This window comes from Taudactylus pleione, unplaced genomic scaffold, assembly GCF_031769625.1.
Source record: "Taudactylus pleione unplaced genomic scaffold, aTauple2 ptg000653l, whole genome shotgun sequence".
Classification (NCBI taxonomy): Eukaryota; Metazoa; Chordata; class Amphibia; order Anura; family Myobatrachidae; genus Taudactylus; species Taudactylus pleione.
In genome coordinates this window covers 325,327-340,664 of record NW_028285055.1, presented here as the reverse complement: position 1 = coordinate 340,664, position 15,338 = coordinate 325,327, and the positions used below count along the sequence as shown (strand labels likewise).

Sequence of the window (15,338 nt, the reverse complement as noted above, 5' to 3'; positions counted from 1 at the left end):
ACTGTTGATGGGGTGTAGGGGGGCCTTTTGGGTACCCAACGATGGTTTCCTCAAGTTACAATTAATACATTTCTGGTACCACTCCTCTACATCCAAGCGTAGACTGACCCAATAGAACCGCTGTCTTAGGTTAGCTTCTGTTTTTTTGTAACCGAAATGTCCTGACCGGTCATGGTATGCCTGCAACAATTCAGCTGACTTCTCCCTCGGAATTAGGATTTGACTATGGGACTGGTGCGTCTTTGGATTTATGCTTTGTCTTAAGATGATGCCCTCCTGCACAGTCAATCGGTCCCTTTGCCGCCAGAGTTTAGTTAACTCCTCCGGTAATTGTTGTTTCTTTTGCCTCTTCCCTTGTTGTAACATGGTTTTTAGTTGTTTAAACATAAAGGACTCCTGTTGCCACTTTTGCCACTCCCCCGCAGACCCCAAGTCTATGACTTCATAATTAATGGAACTGCATGCAGAGACCGCTTTCCTTTTTGGTATGAAGTTTTTGATGAAAGCGGGGATCTCTATAGTTTCCCGTTGGTCTATGTGTTCTGGTTCTTCCTGACTTGGTAAGCGGGATAGCGCATCCGCGTTGCTATTACTTTTACCAGTCCGATAGGCGATGGTAAATCTGAAGTTTGCGAGACGGGAGTACCAGCGTTGCTCTACAGCTCCCAATTGCGCTGTCTGTAAGTGGGCTAGTGGATTACAATCAGTGTAAGCTGTGAAAACTGCCATAGTTAAATAGTCTTTGAATTTCTCAGTGACAGCCCACACTAAAGCCGAGAACTCTAATTTAAAGGCACTGTAGTTGGCATCGTTCCGTTCTGTCTTTCTTAACCCTCTACTAGCGTAGGCTATAACCCTCTCATCTCCATCTTGCTTCTGTGCCAGCACGGCCCCCAACCCCTGTTTGCTCGCATCCGTGTACAGGGAGAAAGGGCGACTGTAGTCGGGGTATGCCAGAATAGGCGCCTGCATTAATTCCTGTCTCAGTTGCTCAAACGCCTCTTGCTGACGAGCATTCCACTCTACTTCCTTGGACACTTCTCTTCCTGATTTGGGTACTCCTCTAAGTAGTTCATGCAATGGACAGGCAACTTTGGCAAAGTTCTTAATAAATCGTCTATAATACCCGACAAATCCCAAGAAACGCCTCACGTCCTTAATGGTTCGGGGCACGGGCCATTCCTGAATTACTTGGATTTTATCTGTATCGGGCTTCACCCCTTTTGAACTTACTATGTGTCCCAGATATTTCACCTCAGGTTTTAACAGATGACACTTTGCTGGGTTAAGCTTGAGTCCGTATTTGATCAAGCGTTGGAACACTTCCTGAAGATGGTTGAGATGTTCTTCATAAGTTCGGGAGAATATGATAATATCATCTAAATATAAGAGTACTAACTCATAGTTTAGATGTCCCAAACAATGCTCCATAACTCTTTGAAATGTTGCGGGGGCATTGCATAGTCCAAACGGCATCCTCAAGAATTCATGTAAGCCCATTGGGGTGGTAAAAGCGGTCTTTTCCTGATCTTCCGGGGCCATTCGTATTTGCCAGTATCCACTGGTCAGGTCCAATGTAGAGAAATACTGTGCAGATTTTAAGGCCGTCAGTGACTCTTCTATCCGGGGCAGTGGATAGGCATCTCGATGTGTAACGTTGTTGAGTTTCCTATAATCAACGCATAGTCGTAGTTGACCATTTTTCTTTTTCACTAGTACAATGGGCGCCGCCCAAGGACTATGGCTCTCTTGGATCACTCCTGCAGCCTTCATTTCCTCCAACATTCGGCGCACGGGTTGATATAAGGCTGGCGCTAAGGGACGATGTCTTTCTTTAATTGGTGGCACTCCCCCAGTCACACTACGGTGTAGAATATGAGTTACCGTCCCAAAATCAGCCGGATGCTTACTAAAAGCTTCGCCTTTTTCTCTCACCACCCTCAGGGCTCCTTCCTTCTGAGCTGGTGTCGTTTCCTCACCGCCAATGTGTAACTCTTCCCACCAAGGCAGCCCCTCGGAATTGTTCTCTTCCGTCCTTTCCTCCATTTTTTTGGTTTCCATTCCCAAACTATGAACATCCTGGAACGATGTCCAAATAAGTTTGGCCACTGGTTGATGTCGATATAGTTTCACCGTCTTATTATGGGGGTTCAGTACCCTAATAGGTACTCGTCCTCGGTCCACAGTGACAACAGCATGGGCCACTGCCACTTCCCCCCGGTTCAGCATCATACATGGTTCTATTATGGCTTCGTATTTTTCTCCATGGGGTCCACAGGGTCCTTTTCCCCATAGAAGAACTTCCGAGTTAGGTGGGATTTTAACAGGTTTGCCATCCCCGATTCGTACCCATCCTACTTCTCCTTTTGCCTTTACCAGATGTTGATGCCCGAGGAGTACCTTAATCGTCTTCTTCAGAATCCGTTGTTCCGCCATCATGGCTTGCGATAGTTCTTTCCGCAAAGCAGTAATCCATTCATCAGGGCATTTTTGGAGAATATTCATGCCAAGTATAACGGGTATCGACTTGGGATCTTCCGAATGCGTAATCAGACATCCTTGTTTAGGTAGGGAACTGTTGCCAATATTAATATCTGCTTCACAGTATCCAAGACAATCGATGCCTAGCCCATTGCTGGCTATTAATTGTAACCAGGATGGTGGGGGTAGCATGACTTGGTCCGCGGCCCAATGTTGTTGAAAGAGAGTGAATTGAATCATGGTAATCTGTGACCCAGTGTCAATCATTGCAGGGGTTTTGATTCCATTAATATCAATGGTGAGCATGGGACACTTTCCCACATAACAGGGCCACCATTCCCCCATTTTAGGATCTGTGACTATTGTTCCCCCCGAGGTTCGTTCTCTCTCCCCGGGGCCTGGGAGTTTAAACTCTCCCCTTGAGGACAGTTCCTTTCGATATGACCTGGTCTCTGGCATTGTCGACAAATAGGACGCCCCTGGGTATCAAATTGGTCGGTCGCCCTTCGTCCCGTTCTTCTAGGAGGGGCCCACCAATCCTCCGTATTCCGTTCTCTATCATTCCTCCACCATGTGGTTTGATAATTGGTAGATTTGTTTTTCTTCAAAGTCCGCATTTCGTGACGAATTTCAGCCATTCCCAACATTAATTCCTTCAGCTGCTTCTCTACAGTTTCAAGAGGATCATTAGAGGGTAACTGAGTGCTTTGTTTCACAAGGTCCTTTCTAGTCAAAGAATTTTCTTCTCCCATGTGTCTTGTCTTGGTCCCACTATGACCCTCCTGGAAGTCTGGCATCTCTGGAAAACTTAACTCGGGTCCTCTTTGGGAACCTACTATTTTTATAGCCATTTCTTTGAAATCCAGAAAAGAATGTTCCGGCATCTGCATTCTTAACAATTTCAGTTGGGACTTGATGCCTTCTCCATTAGAGCCCTCAATGAATTGGGCTATGAGTACTTCATCCGTATCTCCCACTTCTTCGTTTCCAATAGTCCGGATATCCCGAAGTGCCTCTTGTAGACTTAGAGCGTAATCTCTTAGTGTCTCCCCTGGAATTTGTTTACGGCCATAGAACAACGTCTTGAGTTCTGATACTGTCCTGGTTTCAAATGTAGCGGCCAGTCGCTGAAAGATTTGGTCAACATCACGTCTTTCCTCTGCTGGCCATGATGTCACTTCTCGTAGAGCCGCCCCTTTTAACTGGCCAATAAGGATTTCCACTTGTTGACGTTCATTTAACGGGTATAGTCTAAACATCGATCTTATTTTATTTCGGAATTCCGTTAAGTTACTTCCCTCGCCTCCATATCTATCTCCACTAAAAGTAGGCAGCCAGGGAGCACCGAAGTAATAAGGAAGGGTTATGGGGTTGATTTGCGGAATACCACTTCCACTTGCTCCAGCCGAGTCCCCCATTGCTCTTTGTTCCTGTGACATTGTACACTTTTCTAATGACTTCTCACCTACACTCCTCACTTTGGACTCTGGATCCTGTACTTAGTGACGCCAAATGTGACCTACTTCTAAATTCCGGGTATACGTAGGACGGGGGTTTCTAGATTCTTTTTTGTTAGTACAGAGAGGTGAGGAGGTAAGTATGCAACGATTTCAGAAAAGAAGTTTACAATCTTTTATTTCCACAACAGGTAATGTAGTATTTTCCACTAGTGTTCTTTCTTAGAGCGAACCACAGATCTACTCACAACAGCATGTACAATAACAATAACATTTATTTTGTCTATTCACCAAACAACCAGTCAATTGGATTGACCACGATCAGCAACTGTCGTCCCTGTTGGTTCAAAAATTATTGTTTGCAGCACAATAAAACACAATTAATCTTATCCACTATAATCACACCATAACAGAAATGGCAAACAACTTCAATTACTTTAAAATGTGCATTAACTCTCCTAACGCTTTCTGGCCAGAAGCTACACATCAATCACCTAATAACGTGACAAGTCCACCTGCGTGTACACCGCGTTGCCCGGGATAATGGTTGTACCTTTGTCCTTAGCCTGCTTGACAGAATAAGTTCCGCTTGCAATCAATGTGAAGCTAAATTGTTCCTAGCTGCGAATGATTCCTCATTTATTTTAAATCCTGGCTGACTGCTAGGCATTGATACAAAGTCTCTATCTGTTTTGTGCAGGTAAACTGCAATGAGGGAGAGTTGCTATAACGTCAAAGGGGACTGTTACTTTGTTACTCTGCTCCGTTGGCTGTAATAGTCTATGAGCTAGCTCCGTTCTCCCTAGACCTCCTTATCCTTAAAAGAGCCTCTACTGTAACTTGCCACGAAGGTTTACTTGTATGGAGACATAATACTGTAACACAGTCTTTTTTCCTTTGGTACAGAGTTCTTTAGCTGTGCTAGTCTATGGAGGGGTCCTAAGGATGAGGTGGCTGCTAACAATTAATCAATAGCAGCCGTAGGGTGCCTTTATATTCCATTCTTACTTTGCTCTGCATGAGAATTTATAAAAAATGTAAGACCCTAATCAAAGGGACCAAAGGCTGCAAGTAACGGGCTTAGAATAGGGGTTAATTGTGAGTGCGTGTGGGAAGGCTGGGGTGTGCATATGGCCAATAGTCTCTTACCCCGCTCCGTCAAACCCCAGCTCTCTCTTTTATATTTCGCACCCAGGGTCTTGCTCCACCTCCGTGGGTGTCGGCCTCCAAATCCCCGCCTCCGGACCTGCCTCTGCCTGACGCGACTATCAGCCTCCACGTCTCCACCTTCCAACCTGCCTTCGCCCGGCGAGACGCCCCTTCACTTCCGGCTACCTTCTTTCCCGGCTTGGGACCCTTCCGAGATGTCGCTAATGCTGCTCCCTGACTTCCGACAACCGGTGGACACCTCCCGGTCGAACAGGTAAGAACCGCTCAGCCACGTAACAGCCAGCTTTCCCCCGTACTCCGGAACAACTGCGCACTTGTCGCGTGTATGTCCCTTTTTATAGCAGTCTCTTCTTCCTCATGCTCCTCTCAACGGGCCATTACTCGCGTGCTGTCTCTCCCCTTTCCTGCAACAGGGCACTTTCCTCCCTATTCTTGCCCTTGGTAGTGTCCCGTCCTCGTGTTCCCCCACAGCCTAATAGGCCTTCCACTGGACAGAACCAAGTCCTCCCCTCATTTCAGGGGACAGTCCTCCAACCTATTTTCCTTACACATTTTAAACATTTACATACAAGCAGGGTTTAAAAATTAACTAGACCACCCCTTCTAATCAGCATTCTTATGCTCCACTGGTGGGTTCCCCTATTTTTGGGGACGCCACAAACCTGCATGAAATAATGACAATGAAAGCAAGACATAGAATGCATGAAGAGTATAACAGCAAACTGATGTAACATCTGAGGCAGGAATATAATAATATGGATAATGTTAATAAGCAGGATCAACGATAAGATCAGAGTCTGATATCGAATATCTGTGCATATAGCTCCCTGAGGAATCAGCGGAGAAATCAACAAATAACATAGACATTACAGAAAGCATGAAAACACAAGAGATTCATTCAGTCCCCTGGGTTGGACCGTCTGTAATCTGTGGATCCATTGTGCTTCTTTTTGCAGCAAAGTGCGATCACGATCACCTCCCCTAGGATAAGGGGGCACATAATCAATCATTTTGTATCTGATGGTTGATAGATTGTGTTGGAAATCCTTAAAGTGTCTAGGTACAGGTTGGTCAATCTGTTTGCCATCAAGGGCCACTCTAAAACTGGACCTATGTAGGGCCATGCGTTCTTTCATTTGTCTTGATGTTTTCCCTATGTAAAACAATCCACAGGGGCATCTTATAAAATAAACGACAAAACGACTAGAGCATGTCAGGGCATGATGGATTTTGTAGATTTTGCCAGATCTAGGGTGAGCAAAGGTGTCCCCAGTTTCTAAGAAACTGCAAGTAGTGCAGCCTGTACATCTGTAGTTCCCCGGCTTACGAGTCAGAAAATGAGCCGGCTTGTTGCTACCCATGAGACTGGTGATGGCCCTTTCACCACTGTCACTGTCTAACCACTCCCCCTCTGGGAGTCCCCGGCTTTTCCGAGTCGCATGTGTGACGTCAGCGGGATTCAGCCGTCGGTTGGAATTGCTTGCACATGTCACGAGGGTGGTAAGCCAAGTTTATTTAATGTATGTTTGTCTTTTACTTTCATTATACAGTCTTGATAAAGGAGGTCCTCTCCGAAACGTTGATTACATCATTGTAGCAGCTTGAAATTATTTGCGTCTCTGAGTGCCTTTCCATTTTTACCTTGGATATACAGTGCTTTTGGGTTGTGGCACCGGAGCTACCCTAATTGAATGTTATATATGAGTGCCGGTCTAAACGTTGTCTTTATATATATATATATATATATATATATATATAGAGAGAGAGAGAGAGAGAGAGAGAGAGAGAGAGAGAGAGAGAGATAATGTGATCTAGTGACATCTACTGTAATATATGTACTATTATTACAGTAGGTGTTTCTGGAGCAAGATCTATCTATCTTGCTTCAGAAACAACTACTGTAATATATGCGCAGTTATTAAATTAGGTGTCACTAGATCACACATATACATTGTCCCTCCTGCCAGCTCCCGCAGTGTTTCTCTTGCCAGCCCCCAGTAGTGTCCCTCCCACGAGATCTTGCAGTGTCCCTCCAGTCAGCCCCCGCAGGGTGCCTCTAGTATTGGTGGCCAGGCCTGGCCCGACCTACTGTATACGCCAGGTACGAGGTCACATAGAATGCCAGAGTGGGGAGGGCGCCGTGGAAGTCACAGACAGTGAGTTACTCACTGTTCCCGATGGCCGCCCTGAGGGCAAGTATGCGTTGCATGTGTTTAAATGACACATCCTCAATCACAATGACACATCTGCTACCGAGGGAGGACATTATTATTATTTTTACCATACTTCAATTTGGTGGCAAGTGTTTAATCATTTTTAACAGCTATTGGACACATTAATTTAATAGTTAGCGGGTCCGCAGATTTCTTATATTCAGAATACTGGATATTAACAATTTTGTTACACTGTTTATCTTCAATGATAAGATTGTTTTCAAGGGGTAAATGCTAACTTTAAACTTGTGATTTAATACAATTTAATTTTAGAACACGAATCTTGTCATATATTCATTGTATTCACCCCCTGACCCACCGGTTGCTTTTCTATGGATTCTCCTACCTGCATCACTGTCTTTTCTTGTTGCTGCTGACAGACTCTGATCTCTAAACACTTCAGGGCACTTCTTGGTCACATGGCACATCCAAGGTGTCCCTCAGTGCTCAAGGCATGCCCCCCCCCAAACTCAGAGGCATGTCTCTATTAGCTCTTCTTCTGTGTAGTTTACTGCCCATGGTGTGGCCCCATCCCAGCACTGTAAGCAGTGTCTGACTTTACAGAAGTGAGGCCGAGTTGTTTCTGCCTCATCTCTCAATTCCATGCAGTCCCAGGGAGCTCCACAAAGCTGTAGAGTGTTAACTAAAAAAATGATTCCAAAAATAAAGAGGAAATTACAAACATCTTCTGTATTATTCTAATAATTTTTATATCAAATCTTAGGGAGTATTACAAGGGTGGCTCTGCCTCTCCTGCCTACCCTGACTGCATGTCCCTGAATAATAAAGCCTGAGCACTTATAGGGACAGATTCTCAAGCAATTCAGTTAAAATGTATTCAAACTGCCCACAAGTTCCTGTTCAAGCATCCTTGTCTTAGGAGACAGCTTTTCTGGACAGTACTGTAGACCTGCTCGGAGTTTTATCAACCAGACTTTTGTTTCTAAACTGGCACTTCAAGTTATTCCTCTTAATATCCGTATTTCCATTGTTGTTTGGATGATGTTCTGCTGTCTGGTGGAGCTATTAAGTTTTAGACCACTCCTATTATTTTAAGTGATCTGCTTGCAATCCATCTCCCTGTTTCTAATCCGCTTTCTTGCATACTGTACACTGATTTTAGGATTGCCATGGCTGTCCATACATACAGTAGGGGCTGATTCAGTTTTGGAAATAGCATAAAATAGAGCAAGTTACTGTGCACCCGGACAAACCATGTTGCAATGCAAGGGGTGCAAATACATAATTTTTTTGTATGTAGGATATATACTGGATGCTTTTGCATGTATCTCACAAATACTGGACAACTATTTTTACACTGCAATTTAGATGTCAGTTTGGACTCACCCTTCCCAAATCTAACTCTTCTTTACAACTTTTACATTTGCCCAATTGGCAGTGTAGCATGGTTTTTCCAAGATGTACAGTTACTGGCTTTTTCTTACTCTATTCCCAAAGCTGAGTCAGACCCATAATTCTTTAACCGACTGGAAGTTGGGTCATGTCCTTAACTGTGGTTAAGACTGAACCAGACATTGATTACAGTACCACTCAATGTAATCCCAGAATCCTACCTGGACTATACAGTTGTATTCTGCAGAAAGGACATTGGCTCACTGGCACTCCATCAGCCTTATGACTGCAGTATATACTGTAATTGGTGCCTGGAGCTAGACTACCTAAAGAGAGATGTTTCTCATTATCAACACCTGAATTAAAATCAGAAATACATTCAGGAGAACCTTAAACGGGGATGGTTTTAGACCTCCAATGTCACCTTTAGAAGCTGGGCTATTTTTTGTAAACAAAAAAGGATTAGGCTTGAGTGCCTGCACCGATTACAGTGACCTGAACAAAATAACATTCAAGAAACAGCATTCAAATCAGTACCCACTACCCCTGATTCCAGAACTATTTACAAATCAATTAAGAGAATCAGTAATATTTACTAAGATTGAAATATATACTAAGATGCAAATTTAGATGAAATTTTGAAATAAAACTTTCCAGCTTTGCATACCGGTTTATTTTCCGTTTAGGCTGCTAGGCCGTTTAGGCTGCTAGGGTGTTTAGATTCTGAAGTGTTTAGATCTCAAGTGTATTGAGCATTTAAAATCAAAATTAGCGTTATGCCAGTGTTCTTGTTAGCTGAGAAGTGACACTGCCATCTTTCATCCCACAGGTAAATTGACCACTGACTACTTCCTTCAGATGCAACTGATCTATGTTTTTATAGCATAACAGCAATTACATTGCATAGGTAAATGAATATTACTTTCTGTAAGTTGTTTTAAAATTGTACTATGTTTTATAAATTACATGGAATTAGAGTGATATACTGACCTCACTATGCACAGATTTAATTAGCACATTCTGCTGAGGGTGGAGGGCTGTTTGCTAGGGGGTGGGGCTAAATCAGGATGCACATGTTTGTAGCCTTGTATATTCTGTTCAGAGTAGGCTGCTAGGTGTTTATATTCTGAAGTGTTTAGATCTCAAGTGTATTGAGCATTTAAAATCAAAATTAGCATTATGCCAGCGTTAAACCAAAGGAAACCAAACTACAAGCCAGGAAAAACACGGATGGACTACACTCAAGCTATACAGTGAGTCAACATAAACATCAAACTACCTCATGCAGTCTGCATAACCTGCATTCTCTACAGTGATCTCCCTGGTTTGGACACTGCAAAACTTTTCTCCTTCGCTGCAGCTTCGAGCATTGTAATTTCTGATTCTGAAAAACATCTGAATGCAAATCCTAAACAATGTCATTAGCCTTATATACACATGATTGCCCTGTCTAAATGTACTTCTTATCAGTGTATTATTTTCTGACTTTTATTTCTCCTACACTACTTACCTACTCTCTTCCACTACCTCACTGCCATAATACACTGCCTAATTGTCTACCTCCCCTCTAATACCTGTATCCTCTGCTGTGCTGCCCTGCCTACAGTACCTCCTATTTTCTCACTTGTCATCCTTTGTTCTCCCTCAACCTTGTGTCAGCCACCATGCCTCGTCACCCCTGACCCATACCAACCATTTCCACCGGCTTACACCTTCCCCTTAGATCTATCCCACACCCCCTCACACACAACCCAGACAATCTCATCCACATATCCCCCATCCCCTCCCTCCCATTTCCCTGTGCACTCTGGAATACCAGATCCGTCTGCAATAAACTGCCCGCTATCCACGACCTCTTTATTTCCCACTCTTTAAATCTTCTCGCTATCACTGAAACCTGGCTCTCCTCCTCTGACACTGCCTCCCCTGCTGTGCTCTCCTATGGGGGCCTCTCCTTCACCCACTCCTTCAGACCTGACAACCGCCAAGGTGGTGGAGTTGGCATCCTCTTATCCCCCAACTGCACCTTTCGCATTAACCCACCTGAGCCCTCCCTTTCTTTTTCCACCTTTGAGGTCCACTCTATCTGTCTCCTACCCCATTCATCTCTGTGTTGCAGTCATTTACCGTCCCCCACCCAATTCCTTGACAACTTTGCAGCTTGGATTCCCCACTTCCTCTCTGCTAATCTCCCCTCTATAATCCTTGGTGACTTTAACATCCCTATTGACATCACAAATCCTGCATCCACCAATCTTCTTGCCCTCTCCTCCTCCTTTGGTCTTTCTCAATGGACCTCGCTACTACCCACTGCCTTGGCCACTCCCTTGACCTTGTCTTCACCCATCTGTGTGCTCTCTCTAACTTCTCCAACTCTCCCTTCCCCCTCTCTGACCACCATCTACGCTCATTCACTCTCTCAAGTCTTCCACTCCTCCCCTCACCCAAAGCCACCATCACCAGATGCAATCTTGAGTCTCTCGACCCTGCTGACCTGTCTTCCTCACTTGATACTCTCCTTTCTCCTCCATCAACCATGGCCTGCCCTAACCAGGCAACCTCTTTCTACAACATCACCCTCATTTCTGCACTTTACTCCGTTGCTCCCTCCTACTCTGTCCCCATCCGTCAGTCCAAACTGCAGCCCTGACACTCCACACTGATCCGGTTTCTCCAAAAATGTTCGCGCACAACCGAGCACCTCTTTAGGAAATCTCGCACTTTGGTGGACTTCCTTCACTTCAAGTGTTTCCTCTCTTCCTACAGCTCGGCCCTCTCCCTCTCATCTTCTCTCAGTCCTACAATCCCCGCCGCCTCTTTGGTACTTTCAACACTCTCCTCCGCCCCCCACCTCCACCCCTTCCATCCTCCCTCACTGCATTTGACTTTGCCTCCTTCTTCTCTTCCAAAATGTAGGCAATTCGTCACAGTAAATCCTCCAATCTCCATGATGCAACCCCACCTCCCCCACCATCTGCACCTCCCGGCCACCCCATCTTATGCTCCTTCAGCCCCACCACGGGTGAGGAGGTCCCCGTGGAGGAGCTCGGCCCATCTTGTCCTCTCCCCCTTCCTCCTGCCCCCTTGACCCCCTCCCTTCTTGCCTTCTACGCTCCCTTTCCTCCACTGCCTGCTCCCACCTTTTCAACTTATCTCTCCCCACCAGCATCTTTCCCTCATCGTTCAAAAATGCTATTGTCACACTTATTCTTAAAAAAAACAACCTCGACCCGTCCTCACCTGCCAATTACCACCCCATTTCTCTTCTCCATTTTGCCTCCAAACTACTTGAGCGGCTTGTCTACAGCCGCATCACCAGCTATCTCTCTGACAACTCCATCCTTGATCCTCTCCAATCTGGCTTTCGTCAACGTCACTCCACTGACATTACCCTGGCCAAAGTCACCAATGACCTGCCTGCAGCCAAATCCAGGGGCCACTTCTCTCTGCTCATCCTCCTGGACCTCTGTGCACCCCTTTGACACCGTGAATCATACTATCCTCCTTCGCACCCTTCAGACTTTTGGCATCTCTAACACCGTCCATGCCTGGTTCACTCTGTAACTCACCAACTGCTCCTTTTCTGTGTCTGCCTCTGGCTCCACCTTCCCCCTTCCACCCTTCCCATTGGTGTCCTGCAGGGTTCTGTCCCGGGCCCACTACTCTTCTCCCTGTACACTTCTAAACTAGGAGAACTCATCAGGTCCTTTGGCCTCCAATACCACCTCTATGCTGATGACAAACAACTATACCTCTCCTCTCCTGAACTCTCCCCTTCTGTCCTCTCTCAGATAACCAGTTGCCTCTCCGCCACCTCTTCCTGGATGTCTGAGTGCTCTCTGAAGCTCAACATGGACAAAACCGAACTCATCATCTTTCCCCCTAATAGAGTCTCCACTCCAATCAATCTCGCTATCACTGTTGACAACACAATCATCTCCCCTGTCCCCCAACTTTGCTGCTTGGATGTCACCCTTGACTCCACCCCCCACATTCCATCTCTGGCTCAATCCTGTCGGCTCCAGCTATGCAACATCGCTCATATTAGGCCTTTCCTCTCCCAGAATGCTACCAAACTGATTATTCATTCATTAATCATTTCTCGGCTTGACTACTGCAACCGTTTCTCCTTATTGGCCTCCGACATTGCCATCTTGCTCTCTTCCAGTCTGTTCTCAATGCGGCAGCTAGACTTATCTTCCTCTCCCGCCGTTCCACTTCTGCTGCTCCCCGCTGCCAAAACCTGCACTGGCTCCCATTCCCCTACAGAATCATCTTCAATCTCCTCACCTTCACATACAAGGCCCTCTCTAACTCTACTGCTCCCTACATCTCCAACCTCATCTCCTTACACACTCCCTCCTGCTCACTCCGGTCTGCCAATGACTGTTACCTCTCCTCCACCCTGGTTACTTCATCTCATGCTCGTGTCCAAGATTTTGCCCGTGCATCCCCCCTCCACTGGAATGAGCTTCCTCGCTTGATCAGGTTCTCCCTGACCTTTCAGAGCTTCAAACGTGCACTGAAAACCTACCTGTTCATCAAAGCATACCCTTGCACCACATAACTGTCACCAAGTCTCTGTCCCTCCTGTCTCAGCCATCTCTACCTCACCTACTTCCTGCACTCAGATCCCCCTCTACAGAATCATGCCTCATGTCATCTGTCCATCTCCCCTCTCCCCTAGATTGTAAGCTCCTAGGAGCAGGATCCTCCTCCCCACTGTCTCATAACCTCCTTCTCTAGCACTTCTATGACAGCCTTCACCTTCCCAGCTGTATTGTGTATGGAGAATTGAGTTGCTAATTGTTACTTGTGCTCTGTTTATAAGTTGGTTATTGTATTGTAATGTAATGTTCTGTGTACCCTTTACTGTATGTACGGAGCTGTGGACCTCTTATGGCGCCCTATAAATAAAATGTAATAATAATAATTGTCCTTAATTTTTGAAGGACCAAACAGATCTGCTCCTTATGCTTCATTAGGGATTTGGAATGAATCAAAACATCATCCAAGTAGACCACCACAAACCTGCCAGTAATTTCTTGATTAATAAAATCTTGGAAAACCACTGGTGTGTTGCTAAAGCCTTACAACCTGATTCACATTGGAGAAGGGGATGAGTGGAAAACCTTTCAAAACATGCATGGCTCATGATAAATGTCTACCCATATCCTTTGGTCTTAGCAATGCGCCAGTGGTTTTCCAAGATTTTATTGATGCCTTATTAAGATATTTCATTGGCAGGTTTGTGGTGGTCTACTTGGACAACATTTTGATTCACTCCAAGGAGTATATTTACAAAAGTGAGAGTTTTTGGAAGTGGAGATATAGGACCTCATTCAGATGCGTTCATAAGCGGGTCGATGTTTAGGCCCTGCGCACATGCAGCGGCCGCACTGCGTGTGCACAAGCCCCAGAGCGAGAGAGAATTCTCTCACTCTGGAGCTCACTACAAAAGGGCCGGCTGTCAATGTTAATAGACAGCTCGGCCCATTTTGTAGGCATGGCGGGGGGTGGTTTCACAAATGGAGGCATTCCTTAAGGAACGCCTGCCATTTTGTGGGCGGCCGCACTGACATCAGCAGTGATGTCAGTGGGGAGCTTCCTGCTCGATCAGAGCAGGAAGCTCCCTGGGGCTTGCGGTTGCCGAGACCCAACCTTAGGGTCTCATTGCAAGCCCCGATGGTCACGATGGTCATGACCATCGCGACCATCAACCTGGTCAGTCGCTAAAGCTGTTGGTGGTAACCCACAGGTTAGCTAGCGACCAGGAGGCCACACTTAAAATTCAAGTGGCCGCCCTCATTCAGAATGAGCGCTCGCATTTTGCGAGCGCCTCTGAATGAGGGCCATTGTCCATAGCAACCAATCAAATTCTATTTAACATTTATCTAGCACCTTCTGTAAGATAATAGCTAGCATCTGATTGATTGCTATGGTCAACATCTCCACTTATAAAAACACGCACTTTAGTGAATATACCCCAAAGTTTCTGATGAAGCATCAGGAGCAGATCTGTATGATCCTTACAAAAGGAAAACAACTTCTACGCAAATCTGGAAGAACTGTATTTAATAATTGTATCTGTATTGTTCCTGGAATATGAAATTTTAGCTAACGGGCTCTCCATGGACTCCAAAAAGGTTGGATTGGAAAACTCCCCTGAACCTCAAAGCTTAGCAAAATTGTTTTGTCTTTTCCAACTATTATAGCAGATTCGTTAGGATTTTCTTCTGTAGTGGCTTTACTCACAGCTCTAATCCATAAAGGAGCTGACCCTACTAGTTGGTCAGAAGTTGCTTCCAGAGCCTCTGAGACTTTGAAAATAGTGTTTCTTCAGCAAATAGTAACTATGATTTTGGAAGCAGTAAATTGCTGACTAGGAAGTATGCTATTGAAGATTGGGAGAATTGTTTGGAAAAAAAATAGCTTTATATAGAATATCCAAAGAAATTGAACCCCAGACAGGCCAGAAGGGCTCTCTCGTTTTCCAGATTTGACTTCAAGATTTCCAGTAAGCAGGGTACAAAAAAACCTAAAGGCAGATGCCCGTTCAAGATGTTTTCTCAAACTACATATTGATTCTTCTTCTACCACAACAATCATTTTCTGGAACAGGACTTATTTGGCTCACGCTAGAGATCTATTGAATCTCATGTAC

The 15,338-nt window shown here is 45.2% G+C and overlaps 1 protein-coding gene and 1 pseudogene across 1 annotated transcript; both read right to left on the bottom strand.

Moving 5' to 3' along the window:
* The window catches only part of LOC148478442 (up-regulator of cell proliferation-like), a 75,677-nt pseudogene that overhangs the window by 55,374 nt on the left and 4,965 nt on the right, over window positions 1–15,338 (bottom strand).
* On the bottom strand, window positions 2,841–3,899 carry LOC148478443 (uncharacterized). Its single transcript, XM_088455390.1, has one exon. The coding sequence runs from the start codon at window positions 3,897–3,899 to the stop codon at window positions 2,841–2,843; it is 1,059 nt and encodes a 352-aa protein (XP_088311516.1).